General features: G+C 38.4%; 1 protein-coding gene across 2 annotated transcripts in view; it reads right to left on the bottom strand.

Moving 5' to 3' along the window:
• Nucleotides 1–1701: 1701 nt before the first annotated feature.
• ABHD17B (abhydrolase domain containing 17B, depalmitoylase) overlaps nucleotides 1702–17465 on the bottom strand; it is a 20529-nt gene continuing 4765 nt past the window's right edge. For both annotated transcript variants that reach the window (XM_015615176.3, XM_015615177.2), the window contains exons 2-4: nucleotides 16025–16499; nucleotides 4877–5056; nucleotides 1702–4409 (exon numbers count right to left, since the gene is read on the bottom strand). In XM_015615176.3, the coding sequence (XP_015470662.1) occupies nucleotides 4190–4409; nucleotides 4877–5056; nucleotides 16025–16491 (867 nt within the window). In that variant the 5' untranslated portion in view covers nucleotides 16492–16499 and the 3' untranslated portion in view covers nucleotides 1702–4189. The remainder of the gene's footprint in view (nucleotides 4410–4876; nucleotides 5057–16024; nucleotides 16500–17465) is intronic.

Genomic DNA, 17465 nt, shown 5'->3' with positions numbered 1-17465 from the left:
ACACTGTAGCAATCTCTGATCTTTGATGACACTATGGTATAAAATATAGTATCAGTCTGACTCAGCAGTAGTGCATCAAACAGCAATGGGTCTCAGGACTAAGAGAAAAAGGGCTCTTGTTGCTTTCTGTTGCTTTAAAATAAAAGATCAAAAGTAGAGAACACCAAATGAAGACAATTATTTTAAATAAAGAGTCTACACTTCTGAGCTGGTGTACGCAGCATGACAGTGGCTGAAGGGAATCCCTTGAGATCATCTACTTGTATGCTCAGAGCAGGGTCTGCTACAGCAGGTTACCTAAAGCTGTGCTCAGCTAAATTCTGACTATATGTAAATATGAGAACTCCACAGTCAGTCACAATGTTTGATTTGCCTCACAAAAAATATATATGCTCTATAATTTCGGATTACGTTTTCTGGTTTTTAGTGTGCCATCATTGACTCTTGCCTTGCAGAGGGCAGCACGGAGGAATGTCCAGCTCTCTCCATTCCCTCCCTCCAATATTCACACACAACAGTTAATATCTTTAGCAATGGGCAACAAAGAGACACAGACCCCCTTATGGAGCCAAAAGAGATCACTTTATTGTAGAAATCACCCCCCTTTTATACCTTAAATCTCAACCCAAACTTGGCAGAGGAAGGGCACCACTGGCTGGCTCAGCTGCAGTGCTGCTGTCCACGATTCACAGCTATCTCTCACCCCACAACAGCCCGGCCTGCAGCTCTGCCTTCCCACAGGGTGGTCTAGTGAGCATAAGCCTTAACATCTCCGACAATTATAATCCCATATCCCACAGATATCGTCCCAAACCTTTTCTTCCCCAGGACGAACAGCTGCAGCCCCCTCAGCATCTCTTCCCATGCTAGATGCACCAGTCCCTCAGTCATGGCTGTGACCCTGCGCTAGACTTTCTCCAGTATATTCATGTCTTCCTCATGCAAAAGCCCAGAGTTAGACACAGCATTTCACACACATCTGCACTCACTCAAGAGGGGTAGGATCACTTCCCCTCACCTGCTGGCAAATCTTTGCATATGAGGCCCAGAATGCTCTTGTCCCCACTTTGGCATAAGGGTACATTGCTGGCTCTTGTTCAGAACTCCCAGCAGAGTTCCCAACTCCTTTTCTGCCATGTTTTCAACCAATCAGCATGCTACTTACATATCATTTTCCTTATTTCTAACCTGAAGATATTAACAGTGTAGTGAAAAAATTAGTATCTGTAGGACATGGAATATTTTGTATGAGCAGTACCTTGTTGACCAATGTCCATGTCTCCCAGTGAAAGGAGCCCAAAAATAAACAAGCAATATTTTTCCCCAATAAAAAAAAAAAAAAAATTCTCGAAAAGGAAAGTAAGTTTAAAATCCATCAATAAGAGTAGCAAACTGAACATACACTAGACTTCTTTGCAGCCAGAGGTGGACAGTAAAGAGAGGGGAGTTTTATGAAGCTGTGAATGTGAGTGTAAAAAGGAAAACATGTCCCAAGTAGATCCTACCTTTAGAAGGTAATCACATATTTTGCATATATGAACTTGTTTTGAAAGCTGATTTGTCAAGATTTTCAGAACTGAAAAGGACAGTTTACTGTCAAATACGTCTCAAAGAAAAAAACCAAACAAACCAGGAATGACACCACAAGGCTCACAAACCACTCTTTTCTTTTCCCTTAAAATACAGGCATTGTCTTTCCAATGAATGCTGAATCAACTTTATTTATCAGAAGACAATTACATCTGTAACATTAAACAACAGCCCATTGTCAATTTCACCAAAACTATGGTATAAGGATAAGACAATCAAGATGTCAGATGTTTTCCTCATCATTGCAACAGCCTAGAGTGGCTTTCTGTCACTAACAAGTTTTGCACTACCAGGCTAGGCTAAGCCTAAAACCCTTTTAAATTCCTTCACGTATCCAAATCATCGGAAATAATACAGGTATAAAACATAAATCACCACCGGCAATAATTAACCGTGCATAAATGGTGCAAAAGAGACCAGAATCTCTACTCACCAGTGCAATCCAGCACAGCTGCACATACTGAAGACAAAACACTGTTAGATCTTTTGTTCTGCTTCAACAAAACACAGAAACAAAAGCAGCAAAACTGCTATGACACCTTTTCTGTCTTTTTCAACTGCAGAGTGTCATAATATCCCCAAGCACAATCAGTTCTTGTGATGGCAGCTGATCATTTGCCTGCAATGGGCAGGCAACCAAAATACACCCAATGTGTATCACTTAACACTGCACTTCCACACTCTTTATTTGTGAATTCCTGAAGGTGAATCTCAAAACAGGCTTCATTTATCACAAAGAAAGCACTTAAACATTTAACCATAATGATTTCCATCGGAGATAGTGGCTAGAAGGTAGTAAGAAAAGGAAATCAAACTATTACCTCATTAAATATGATGTAATAAAGCTGAGTGACACACCTGTATCCGCAAGTCTTGAACTAGGAAGAAAATCTACAAGCGTAATGTTGTTGTTCCTGAATATACTCTGAATTTTAGAGCTCTCTAAAGCATCATTGATCAAAAAATCAAAGAAGACATTAACCAAGCTGCTTGAGAACAAATTTCTTTCTGCTCAATTAACTCACCAATGTGCACAAGACAAGAATTCCTTTTCATGTCAAAGAAGATAGTAGAATTCATTACAGAAAAAAAGTTTAGAAGCAGCTTTGCAGCAGGAAGCTCAAGTGTAGTAAGGTGAGGCATTAGGGTGGGAGGGTGATCAGAACAGTAGCTGCTGATAAAGAAATTCAGAACAATCAGTTATTGCTTTAGATGTCAGATTTCTTTGAAAAATGGGGAGTTGCTAAGTATTTTGATACTACAAGCAACTGCTGCTATTTCTTTGAATAAAAAGAAAAAGGAAGAAATGCAAGTGTGTGAATATTGTTTACTGTTAATCAACACATCTTAACCAAAGTTTTCATAATACTCAAAGCTACATTTAAGTATACAAGAGTCTCAATCACAAAAAAAACCCCAAGCAGAACAATTAAACTACATAAGGCCTTAAAAGCACAGTGTGTATTTTTGGAATATTATTTTGTTTACAATTAGGCTACATATAATTAAGTTTATTTTTCATAGTGTCATTCACGCAAAATGCATTCAAGGGAAAGGCAACTTAAGTTTTGTTTTACCATGAGTTAATAGAAAAATGTCAATATTCTCTTCTTGCCACTCCTCCCACCCCACCCAGGCCTGATTAGTAAAATATCAATACAATACTCAAAAAAATAAGCTTTTACACTAAACATCCAAAATTAAGCCAAATCAGTTAATTGCTAAGTTGCAAACGGTTTTTTACAATGAACTTCAAAGTTCCTCTTAAAGACACATTGTGGTTCTAGAAAATCAGTGTTCAAGAAGTCTTCTAGGTTTTAAAAGTCTTACTGGTTTCAAAGAGGTATTTTGTGGCCTCAGTAGCAATCATGTGAATGATATTTGCATTACAACAATGATAACTCGTGGCGCTATTTTGGCAAGATTAGGACTCCTGAGCACATGAGTGGGTACATTTTATTATTCTGAAAGCTAAGGGACAACATGACTACAAAACAACTCAAGGAAAACTAAGCACAAAAGAAATTAAAAATACGGAAAAAGATATCTATTTTGCCCGCTTCTCCCTATAACAGGGCATGAGTAATTTCCAGTGACTGTTTATTCTTATTACATACATTAGTATTTGCTCAAATTTCATGGCTATTACGTTTTCACAGAAGAACTACTTTAAAGTTTGTTTTTTAATTACACCTGTGCAACAGAGTAAGTCACAGTACACCTTGAGATGTTTAAAAAATATTTATAAACTTGTTTTTGATATGCTAAAGCACTTGGCAACACTTTTACAGCATTTGGTTTTATATAATTAAATTTTCTTACAGTACTCATTGTGATTTTTTTTCTTAACATCTAAGAAGAAAAAAACCTGACACAAAGAAATATGAACTGCCAAGTCTGACTGTATGATGATGTAATTCCAGTTTATAATGCTGGCATTAAAACCTTCATTAATTATGTTGACAAATCATTACCTGTAAATTTAATGAAGGCAACCGAGATGATTTGAAAACACAACATTCAGGTTTTAAGTTACATATTTATCAAGGCGCGCAGTTCTGCAGTGAAATGAAAAAAACATGTAAATACACAATGAAAGTTACAAGTTCACCAGTTCCTGTGACACAAATTGTTTTAATCTTTCAAGGTACTGTCCATAGAGTTCCACATCATTATGGCCCGCTCCTTCTACCCACAGTGGTTCTACAGGTCTCTGGCAGCGCTCAAATAATGCCAGGCCATGTGAAAAGTCAATGACTTCATCTTCAGTTCCATGGATTATTAAGACAGGAGATGTTATTTTAGAAATTTTGTCAATGCTGCAAGGAAAAGATTATATCCATGAAAACAATGGCACAGTTCTGAAATACATGACAGGAATTTTCTTCTAAGATCTAAACTAAGATCTACTTAGTTTTTCAGTCTTACAGAAACATATTGCAAATTACTTTGTTCACAGTTATCCAGACTAACAATTCACTGGATAGAACTACTTATTAGAACTAGGGATTTACATGTAATGTATAGGAAAATTAATTACTTCTTTAGAGATATCCACTAAAATGATTAGAGATGCAAAGTGCCTAGAAGGTTTATAAAGTTTTGTAAACTTCTTCAAATCAAATGTTCCTCTTTGATGTTATTCACTAATTTTTCTCCAATTGTTTTATTAAGCCTTTGGAAAAAAATTCAGAGAATTTTCCAGACTATTTGTTTTTTTAACTGAAAACTTCTGTAACAGAGAAAATGTATGCTAAATTAAAAAAAAAAAAATCCTTCAACTTACTTTGGGAATGCATCGAAGCAATACGTCCTCTTCGTATCAGGAAAAGCTACTCTCATTCCTGAGGTCAGTGGAGAATGAAGAATTACAGCAGCACTTTCATACCTAGCAGCAAGATCCACAGATGGCACCGTTCCTATACTCTGGCCATATATAATCACATTTTCAGGGCGAATTCCATATCTAGAAAATTAGAAATGTTTAAAAAGTGTCATATAAAGTGAAACAGACAAAAAAAATCTACAGAGCAAGGCAAAATAAGCATGTCTGAAGATGAAAATTTTCAGAAGGGCATCAACTATGAAACAGGAGCTGGTAGAAGAACAAGCAAATCTGTTCTATGGCATTCCTGACTAAATCACACAATTATGTTTACTCTCTGTTTACAGTACTTTCTTTCCTTATGCCTGAATGGTATTGAAATACTGAATTAATTTTTAAAATATGGATTTATGAATGTAGCATAGCTTATATACTAGTTTAAAGTCTTTAATATTAACTCCAGTGGACCTAAAACACAAAACTGATTAGAGCCTTAATAGCTCTTTGGTTATCATCACATGAAACATAATCAAGCCTGCAAAAATTTGGTCAGCTTTACTCTTCTGATACCTGATAAAACCTGCAAGCTGGTAACATTGTTTATAAATTTAGTGAGACTAAAGCCATGCCCATACTGACAGTGATCAATATAGTAATATTGAGCATTCTATGAAATAGCCAAGAAGCTTGTTCTTATCAACCTAATCCACAAGCAAGACAGCCCAACAGGGAATACAGAACTGAAGTAAAAGCTTCCCTCCTAGTGCAATTAACAGGAGCAAACAAAAGAAACATCTAGTTAACACTTACACGTCAGTTTAATATATTTCTCAGCATTAGTGTGAATAAGAAAAGCAATTGCTATCCATTACAAGGGAAAAGCCTCTGAAGAGAACGGTAAATTGGCCAAGAACAGTGCCTGCAACAAAAGTGAGCTGCTGATCCATTGCCCCATACTCTTAGAACACGTCACATTGCAACAGTGTCTCTAAACTTGGGAAAGGAAGAACTTGGAAGAGGAAGAGGTACTTCATTGCATCAATACCAAACGCAAGAAAACCTCATAAGCAAAAATCCTAAAACAACAACCACCTTCCCCAAAGCCCCATAAAACAACCCAATTCCTCCACATCACCTCCAAAACAAAACTCAAAGCCCCAAAACTAAACCAAAAAACCCAAACCCAAATCATTGTTCTCATGCATTATTAAAAACTTGCTCAACTTTTTAAGTAAGAGCAGCATAGCCTAATGTCACTGTGGAACAGCATGAGGTAAGTTTGATTCTTGCCACTTTAAAAGGAATGAAAATCAAGTGAGAAAAGTGTATCTGTTGCCTTGTCTACAATAAAGGTATGCATATTTTCTGCCAACACTGTAAAGAATTTTCTGCCAGACCCGTAAAGAAGTTATCAAATTAATATATTTTGAATGCCTCCAGTGAAGTCACAACAGCAGAAGTAACAAAAATATTCTCCAGTATCTTATAAACATGGGTAAACAACGGTATAGACAATCAAACACTAAAATCAATAAAGTCTAAGAGACTAAAAAATCAGGATCATTAGGGAAAAAATGCTTCATGTGTATCAAGACATTCAAAATACCAGCCAATAAAACAGCTTCCCCCAAATCCACAAGTCCTTCTTAATAAGCTAGAAAAAAATTTGCAAGTTGCATCAGTATATAATAAACAGTTAAAAAAAATCTATCAAGGAAGATTTCAAGACTGTAGTATTACTTACATGTTATGTATCAGTAGCTGAATTCATCAGGCATGTCAATAACTTGCTAAATTTTGTTTAAAACCCATCACTGCTCACATCTAACATTGTCTATTTAATACTCACCTATTTATTTAAATGGGTTCTGATAGAGTGAAATGTAAAAGCTTTTAAAGTATTAGCACAGACACAGAGTGTCTGACACAGGAATCTTGCTACATCATGACTACTTAAATACTGTCAGTGTTTCCTAGAAAGAGTTTCTAGTCATAATCAGATCATGACCAAATTAAGACTTCTAAAACTCTAAGTCTTCATCGTCAGCCTGGAACTATTAGCAAGGCCCTTCACTTCATGACAGTTCTCAAAGAATAAGCAATTTCAATCATTAACAAGACTTTCTGAAAATTCCAGCACACATAAATACAGTAAATTAAAGCTTTGAAACAAAAAACAAATCTAATGTCTTCACTATTTCTGCATCTCTTCTAAAATACCTGAGAACTTAGCACTCATCCTTTTAAATTCATCTCCCAATTCACATCACATTTGTCTATTCTGAAAGTACTGTGCCACCTTCCTTTCTTCCCACATAACCTAAACAAAACTTGCATTAATACCTGACACATTTCATCACTAGTATGACATGCAGTTTGCACAGCACGTTATGATAAATAATTTCAAACAGGCCTTGCCAATTACCACACTTATGTTTCCTTTGATGTTGAGTTTTACAAGATATACAGGCCATTACACAGGAATTTAAAGCACTACTGTCCTAGTTCAGGGGTCGCCCTAGGACAACAACCTAAAAAGTGTATTTTGAAACATATATTCTCCTCTTTCTCATTATTCTTTCTCATATTTTTTGATCAAATTCCTTCAGTCTGAAGATAGATTTTTGGCTGCAAAAAAATAAACCAAGAAAAGTATTTACGATATCTGGATTAATCCTTATTCCATCAGTCAAATAGATTGCCTCACAATGCCCAGCAGAAGCTACATGCTTTGCAACCTGTAAACTGAAATAAAGAAGTCAATAGCCAGAAGTGGTGGCTCAAAGTAGACTTCTGAATATTCTGGCTTGAAGAGGATAAAAACCTAAATAATCATCCCCCACCCCCCCAATAACAAACTCCAAGCAGCTTGGGAAGCAGAGATTACATCTACCCATTCCAGTCTTCCCTTTTCTGTTGAAAAAGTTTAGTGGGCTGCTCCTGCCTGGGTGCCAGGCACCCACCAAAGCAGCTCTCTCACTCTGCTCCACAGCTGGAAAGGGGAGAGAAAATTTAGTGAAGGGTTTGTGGGCTGAGATAAGGACTGTGAGGGATCTCTCACCAAGTATCATCATGGGCAGAACAGGCTAGATTTAGAGATATTAATTGAATTTATTACTAACAGAATCAAAGCAGGATAATGAGAAGTAAAACAGACCTTAAAAACACCTCCCCCCACACCCTCTCCTTCCCAGCTCTACCACCTACCCCAGCAGCGCAGGGAGACGGGGAATGGGGGTTGTGGTCAGTTCATTACATGTTGTTTCTCTCACTGCTCAGGGTGAGGAGTCCTTCCCCTGCTCACCATGCCATCCCTCTCATGGAGACAGTTCTCCATGAACTTCTCTGATGTGAGTCTGTCCCACAGGCAACAGTCCCCCTCAAACTGCTACAGTGTGGGCTGCTCTCCCATGGGGTGCTGTCCTTCAAGGATAGGCTGCTCCAGTGTGGGCTCCTCTCTCCACAGCTCTCCCATGGGGTCACAGCCTCCCTTCAGGCATCCCTCTGATGATCCCCTTCAGAAATCGTCCCTGGGCTGTGGGTGGATCTCTGCATCCCTGTGGATCTCCAAGGGCTGCAGGGGTGCAGCTGCTTCACACCATGGTCTGCACCACAGGCTGCAGGAGAATCTCAGCCCCAATCCCTGGAGCACCGCCTGCTCCTCCTTCCCCACTGACCCTGGTGTCTGGAGGATGTTACCATCACATCTTCTGACTCTTTTCTGGCTGAAATGCAACGCACAGTAATTTTTTTTTCTCCTGCTCGTCTTCTTAAATATGTTATCCCAGAGGCACTACCATAATTTCTGATTGGCCCAGCCTTTGCCAGTGGTACATCCATCTTCAGAGCTGCTAGAGATTGGCTCTGCCAGACATGGAGGATGCCTCTGACTGCTTCTTACAGAAGGAACCCCTGTACCCCCTGCTACCAAAGCTTAGCCTTGCAAGCCAAATAGAATGGACTTTTGAAATGTTTGGAAAAAATAAAGAGCTTAAGTGTCTTTTATTTATATAGCAATAAATAAATAAATAAATAAGCATATATATATATATATATACACTATATATACTATATATATCTATAGCAATAACTATTACTATCTTCCAGAAGTATCAACTTAAAACAGGAAAAATCTCTTAAAAACACAACTGTTTTTAAGTTCCCTACTGAACTGAAATTTATTTACTTTTTTTGATAGACTCATAGCCTGTTAAACTCCAAGAAGTTTTGTATCAAGTTATCTGATGACTACATACCTGGTCTCCCAAAGGAGGAGTGTCAGATCAAGAGAAAAAGTCACATTAACATTGTTCTCTTAATCAGTGCCTTTTAAGTACAAGCTATTCTGAGGAAGGGGAACATGACATTTACAGAGCCATATGTTTCAAGTAGCTCCTCTGGTTACAAGAGGTCAAAGACATGCTGTAAAGACTGTTGGTATCTTTGGAAGCTCATTATGTTGATAATAGGACTAATGTAAACACTGTTGTCCACTCAGGTAATCTTAGATAACTTGTGTCAGCATAGACAGACCTTCAGTGTGGGGTTGAAGGTAATAGAGGGCGTTTTTAGGTTTGGGGATTTTTTTTAAGCTATAATCACCAAAAAGGACCTTGGCAGAAAAACCTTAAAACTAGCAATGCACAGATGTACCTTCTTAGAGAAAGTGCTATTCCTGTGGACAAGTTATTCTGGGCAAAATCTGGTGAAGACTTGATAGATATTTTCTGCAGTTTAAAGGCCAACTGCAACATCTTTCTCTTTCCCAGAGCAACTGAGATTTCAATTCCTTTCAACATCCAATTCATCCTCTACCTTCACACTCTTAAAGCTTACCTGCCTAGAAATCAGATGGAGTTTAAAGAGCATTTTTGACACAGAACCTGTGTTCATGTAAGCTTCCTAACCTTCTCACAGAGTGTCTGAGCACTCAGAAATTTCTGCCTCATCACCACACTAAAGGCACAGGTCGATGTCACTACAAAGCTAAGCTACTGCCAAACAGAAAAAAACCCCCACTTTCCTATTTGCAGGTTCAGCAATGTGTTCTCCCTCATTAGGCTTTAACAGCTCGTGAAAAGGAACTACATAAATCTTGTCTGGGAGTAGTGGAGCGACTGCTTTGTGCTCTTTTGTCCTGCCTCTGCTCAGGGACAGGCAGGAAACAGCATGCCACTGGTGGGCTAAGGAAGGAGCAAGCCAATAAGTTGTTGTAAGTGTCCCAACTGTTCCACTGCCTGGAACCAGGGCCCAACATAACACTAAGAAAGCCAGAATCTTTTCTGTGGCCTTACATATGCTGACCAGATATGGATGGTCTCCTGTAAAAGATGCAACCCTAAACACTCTTGGCCTGATCTTTTCAGCCTCTGGTAGAAAAAGAACTGCTAAACAGCAATGAAATATTCTTTTTATTTCCATTAATAATGAACTTCATGTGATTAAGCAGAAACTGTTTCACTATTTCCTTGATATTGCTGTTTTTGTAACAAGACATTTTCTGCACTTGTCTAAACACTTATCTTACTGGTGGTCCACCTTTTCTCTGTCCCTCCATTCTCTTTTTTTCCTCTTCATAGAATCATAGAACAATGTAGGTTGGAATGTGATAGTCCAGGCCCCTGACATAGGGAGGTAATATTTCATTGAATCAAGTTGCTCAAAGTGCTGTCTGACCTTTCCTCGAACACTTCAATTAGAAGTACATCACTTACATTGGATATTCACTTTATTTTATATATTCACTGGATATGTATCAGGTTACCATGATGTGCAATAAGCGAACTACAAAATGCTTGTCTGCCTGTGACAAGGTAGGTAGAGTTTTTTTGTTTCTTTGGGTTTTTGATTTTTTCTTTTTTGTTTGTTTTGTTTTTTTAACTTCAGTTACCTTTAAGAAACAAATTCCAGCAGCAATTACCATGCTACACTGTCAAGTTCTTAAAAAAATACCTGCCATTTTGATCTAGATATACATAAAGGACACAAAACAACTACTGTTCTTAAGTATCTATGAGATCAAGCTTAGAAGGGTGCATTTTCCATAGTACCTGTTTAGGCTTACACTAGATGCTCTAGAGAAGCTACAGTTTGTCAAGCTATTGCACACACACATTTACAGAGGAAGCACTGGAGGCACATAGAACAAGGTGGAACATCCTGAGGGCATTTTCAATGCACATTCAGAATCTTTTGTCATCATGGACGTAACACATAAAATTAAACTGCAAGTTGCAGAACATGAAGGGCATGAACATTATCCACACCTGTAACTATCAACATTCCAGGCCACGAATAAAATTCAGGAGCATACAGCTCTTCCTCAACTGATGTGCACATTCCCCTTCTTGTGCATATGTTGAGGGTTGGGTGTCCTTCCTTTTGTTCCGTCTCACTAATGGAATTTTTTGCCCATTAATTGCGGGGAAATCTGATTGCTGGTACTTGTTGGGTGCTTGAGAAACAGGGTGAGTTCGGCTGGGCCCAGGGAGGAAGGGGAGCAGGGGATGAGGAGGGGGGGGCGGCTGAGGGCTGGCTGGTTTCTTGGGCTTGAGAGCGAGACACTCCTTCCGAGTTGTTGCAGTTTGGAGAGGGGAATTTCGCCATCACCCAGACGGAGCTGCTGCTTCTTCTCCTTCTCCCCTCTTTGTTGGTGGCTTCACACCCCCTGTCCTGCCGGGACATGTGGCAGTGCCAGCCACCACCGCAGAGCTGCTGATACACCTCAGCCACCGGCCCAGGATCTCTGCTCATCCCTGCTGTTTCCAGCCGACTGTTCCTCGGAGCCCTGCAGGAGCACCGGGACTGACTGCCCGAGGGGTTTGTGAAAACAAAGCCTCTCCTCCATCCCATCTCAGCCTTCTCGGCTGAGATGGGATGGAGCCCATCTCAGCCCCTTGATTTCAGAATTATAATAATTCGGAGGGAGGGGGTCTATGTTTCCATTCCAAGGGAGGCCCCTGCCCTCCCTACCAGACACCTGTCTTCCAAAACCAAGACAGCATACAATATTTTACATTGGGAGAAGAAAAAAGAAACTGTTTTATGAGAAGCAAGCCCACTGTCCATATTATAATCAACAAACTGCACCTTCTCTGCCTCTTTCATGACAGTTTGGCCTTTTCTAAACTTCAAAATGGTACCATTACACTTGTTCTCTTGTCAAGATTTGTCTTCCTTGATAATTGAGCTACTATTCCCTATGAATTTAAACAAAAACTCAATTTCTCTCCAAATTTATACAGTACTGTACAAAGTTACAGTATTTCAGCTTCTAGCTGAGCCATCCCCACCTGTTCTACTTCTGAATAAAAAAGTAATTTGTGAATTGTCAAATGAACACTTTTGGCCAACATCTGAAGAGGTTCAGTATTATTCCTATGTCTGGCTGTTCAATTTATGGGCATTCTGTCCACTTTGACACAACATCTGATTGTGAGATTTACCCTTAAATTTTTCAATTATTATGCAGTCCATGATAAGCAACAATGAAAGGACTGTTTGCCTTCTTACAGGTAAATCTGGTCATGAGGCAATCTGGCACATCTTCAGAGGTTTCTGAATGAGCACCACTTGCCCTGCATTTGCCTGGGGCTGGTTAAACCTTTCCACCCTTGCTAGGGTGTCATCAAAGGCCTTCAGAGAAGAGAACAGCAGAAAACAGGCGTATCCCAAAATGACTCCTGGTATTTCAACACTTGCTAGCTTAGCTATGACAGCTGGAAAAAGAATGTCCTCACTTGCAGCTTTTATATAGTCCCATGCACATGAATATGCAACAATGAACAACTTTTCCAAACCTGATGAAGGAAGTGAATCACAGCAACCTCTTTCATGGCTGTCATGCATATAGGTAGTAGCTACTGCTTCCTATTAACATACTCAAAGAAGGTAAAGAATAGAGACACAACTCAGCATCTACATCTGCTGTTTACCTGTTTTGATAGACTGTCAAATTAGTTTTCTTAATTAATTTATATGAATATTAATATTCACAGCAAAATCTCATCATCACCCTCAGTATGAGTTCCAGACTATTTCATCCCAGGTGCCCAGTCCCCATTGAACACCTGTGCTGTTTTACAGGTGAGTATGTGGATTGACTTTCCAAGACACAAAACTTAGGATGCTAGCAAATCTTTACCACAAGCAGTTTTGTTGACTGTAGAATTAAGCCTGCATCAGCATTTCAATCACTTCAGAAACACCTTTCAGTGTTGGGTTCCATGATTCCATTTTTCAGAACAGGGAATGCAGGGAGCTATGGGTGACTGTGATCAATCTCCAAAGGTAATTTCTCCATTCTTTTCTTCATCACATCACAAACTGTGAGGCACAGTTTAAAACTCTAAGGTCCCTCTCTTATCAACAAGGAATTGCAGCTATACTCAATTTATCCTGTAAACAATCTGTTGAATTAATTTGTTTTTTCAGAATTAGTTATAAATGTTAAAGATAGTGCCAATGTGAAACTGACAGAACGGGCTATGCTATGAAAGTTCATCAGGGCTGCAGCAAATGCTCAAAGGCTCTGTTCTAATCCAGATATTCATTGAGAATTTTAACACAGCTGAGCAATGTCTCGGGGCTCAAGAGAATACTACAGCTGGATGACCAAACTTTGAGCCAGAATATTCAGAGCCATGCGCTGAGTTTCTCCCTGATACATCCAGCATTCAGATACGAGGATGAGACCAGGCTGGCCAATTGGAAAGCTGTTCTAAATACTAGAGGTGTAACTGGTAACACCAACCTCTTTCTCAGCAGTAGACCAAATTCAATTCCCATGTGTGAAATTCACAAGTTGGGCAGACCAATGTAAACTTTCTACAGCCTACAGAATTACCTAATTTCTACAGGAGTTGCAATAATAAAAATAAAAAAAAAGCGGACAAAAAAAGTGACTAAAGTGAGGTTATTCCTGAACATATCTTATAAATATAAGATTGATGTCTACCCAACAACACCTGCTCATGAAACAGAAAGCTTAGATGGGGCATTACAATCATAGAATAGTTTGGGTTGGAAGGGGTCCCTTTAAAGATCCTGTAATTCCACCTTCCCTGCCATGGGCAAGGATACTTTCCACTGCACCAATCTGCTGAAAGTTCCATTCAACCTGGCCTTGAACACTCACAGGGATGAGGAAGTTGCCCACAATTTCTCTGGGCAACCAGTTCTTCTCTTGGCAACATTTTTGGGCAACCTCTTCTAGTGCTTCACCACACTCACAGAGAAGAATTTCTTTCTTATAATATCTCAATCTACCCTCTTTCAGTTTAAAGCCATTTAAACTGTGTCCTATCAATTATGAACAATCTCATTTGTTAAGAGAAAGTAGACTTCATTGCTTAACAATTGAGGTGAGAGTTCAAACTGCAATCCCATTTCCTAGGAGATTTTCTATTCATTCATTATGAGGAAGAAGAGAATAATTACAAATTAGTTTATTAAACAGTCTGTAAACTGACAGTCTGTAAAGTATTACATTTCACCATCTAATTCTCTTCCATTTTCTGTTACATTTTAATAATTCAGACTGTCTTTCACATTGTTCATAAGGCACATCGTGCTTTTGGTAACCATTACTGGGTCCTTCACTGAGTAGCCAATGTCTAGATCACCCACAAGCACCTACACCTACCAGCAACAAGCCACAGTCAACAGTGCACCTACGGCAGGCTCTTGGCTTATGGAACAGTTATATCTCAACTTTCCACTGTAATAAAAATAAACACCAAGAGCTAATCTAACAACCTAGTACGCATGTTTTTGAATAGATTAAGCTGAAAATCTGTCTCCTGTGGTTGAATGAGGTTTATGATAATAAGCTTTTCCCTATTTAATACATGGATAACATATGCTTATTTGAAAAGAAGTATCATACTGCTATAAAAGAAATGCAAGACTAAATGTGTATTTAAAACACTGAAAAGGGGTAATCTGCTCATTAATACTACATTGATGAAGTTCTGAACTCACTGTGACAATTATCAGGATCCAGGATTTAAAGTCCACATGCCCTTACACTTAAGTCATATCCCTGATACTATAATTATTAAACAGGATGCTCAAGTCATAACACACTTCAGGTTTTTCTACCTTTTTGGTGTAAAATATGCTGTGTGCTGGGATTTTTTTGGTGAGCAGTTATTCTTATGATTGTATACTATTTTAAAAAATAGTCTTTCTAGTCTGGGTATTTATAACATGAGAAAAATATTGAGCTAAATGAAAAAAAATATGGTGAAAATTGCACTCAAATTAGAGAAGCTGTACTTATTTGGTGCAGGATTCTCAAGGGTTCTTACCTGTATCAGTGAATGCATTCGGAGTCTTTCATGTTGCTATTTTATCTCCCACAAAAACAGAGGCATAGAACACAGAAATTGCTGAAATAACATCTTTCCATTTGCATATTTTTCCTGTCCATTTTATTCTGCTTGAGTTAACACCACTGCTCCAAATTCCTCCTTTTTTGTTCCCACCATAAGGTATTTACACAGATCCATTACAACCTCTCCCACACATTATATTTTGTGAAGATAGCTTTCTATATAAAGCAAAAAGATGTTTCTCTCTTTGGAAATGCTGTAGTTGCTAGTCAAAATTCTGAAACCAAGGTGATCTCAACACCACACAGAAATAGTCTCTCACCAAATTCTCTTTTACCAGATTTTACTCTGCCCCTCCCTTCAAAAAAAAGTAGGTGATGGAAACTATCTGAAGAAACTTGCATTTTCTCACATCCACATCACAACAGTGGGTTAATTACTGGGTATCAATTATTATGGATTTTTCCCACCTTTTTAATTTTTGCAGCTGAGAAAACTCCAAACTGTGACAATAAGGATGATCCTCTAATCATTCAAGACTAAAGCACAGCTTATTAAATTTAAATCCATTTCTATTTTTCCAGTATGTAAACAACATACACTGAGCCTGCTTAATACTGACAGTGCCTTCAGCAGCAGGCACCACCAGTCAGCTTGGATATGAACCCACTAATTCTAAATCACAGCACTGCTGTTTCAGCTACTGATGCATATGAAATAAAACCATTTGACAAGCATACTGTAAAAAAAAAAAAAATAGTAGCTAATGTCTTACCTTGTCCTAAGAGCCACCCAAGCAGCATCAATATCAGCATACAAATTCTTCTCTGTTGGCTTCCCAGAACTTGCACCATATCCAGAATAATCATAGGAGAATATGTTGCAATTGATCCGTGAACCCAGTCCTATATAAAAGCTGCTCATCTGACCCAGGTCAACAGCATTTCCATGTGAGAAGAGCAAAGTGTACTTGGCATTAGGTGAGCAACGCACAAACATACAGGCAATCCTGTTGCCTTTACATGTTCTAGTCATGAAGCACTCAATGGCATCTTTTTCTCTAGAAGAATATTGCCAGTCTGCTCGCTCTGAGAGATGTAAAGTCCAGCGACTACCACTCTCATCACACATCAGTGTGTATGTGGGATCAGGAGGTAAGAATGCCAGTTTGGAGGCAATTTTCCCTGGACATGGTGGACAACAGAACAGGCAACACAGTTCACTAAAGGAAAGATTATTCATCTTCTAGTCTGAAATGGGAAGAGAGAATAGTATCAGTTTCCAGATACAATCTGACATTAAAAAACTCCAACTTAAAAAAAAAATAAACATAACATCTCTAAAAAATAATGCATAACTTTTGAACATTCATGCATAATTTTTGAACAAAACACAGACTTAAATACATATATGTGTATTTCCTTATAATATCTAATTTAATATTATTAGTTATTTCAAAATGAGTGTATTATTAAAGAGGAGTGACAACTCTAAAGCCCTGTCAGATATCAAAAGTAAAACACGATTACCCAGGGAAAGAACAAAAATGACTTTTGGAGTCTCTTTGTAGGAAATGAAGTTCCTCATCTTAAGACATTAAAAATAGTGTTCTTCCCACTCACAAATACATATGTGATAAAGAACAATCAAAAGTTGTTCCAGAGTTGCAGCATACTAAGATTATGCAGATTTCTGCAGCTAAAAATCACTACAGCAATTCCTAAATACAATGAATACGTATTGCAGTCATGAGGTATGGGCTCCTGCAAGCACTATCAGAAGTATGAAGGCTGCATGAAGGTCAAAATTTAGAAGACAAAACATGATGATGCTTCTGGCTTAACAAACACTGTAGAGCTTTGGTACAGGAAAATGTAGCCATAAACTTATCTTTGCTTCTCATACTTGCTGACCTAAATGTTTTGAAAACCTTCAAAGAAATTCTTAGCTCTATTGCACACAGGAATTTGGATTGTATAAAAGACACAATTGGGGGTTCTTTTCATGCTTTAAGAAACACATCCAAACTAAACACTCTATCACAGATATTTGTTAAAGCAATATAATCTATAATATAATCTATAATACCAATGCATTGGTTTTAACAGTGGGTGGGGAGGAGAAAAAAAAGTAAACACCTAAAAAACCCCTACACCTAAAGCAAGCTTGGTAAAGATACAGTTGCCCTTAAAGCAGATATTGTGTTCCCTAAATTT

Source organism: Parus major, chromosome Z (genome assembly GCF_001522545.3).
Source record: "Parus major isolate Abel chromosome Z, Parus_major1.1, whole genome shotgun sequence".
Taxonomy (NCBI): Eukaryota; Metazoa; Chordata; class Aves; order Passeriformes; family Paridae; genus Parus; species Parus major.
The sequence above is the reverse complement of the archived record's forward strand: the minus strand, read 5'-3'. Positions and strand labels throughout refer to the sequence as shown.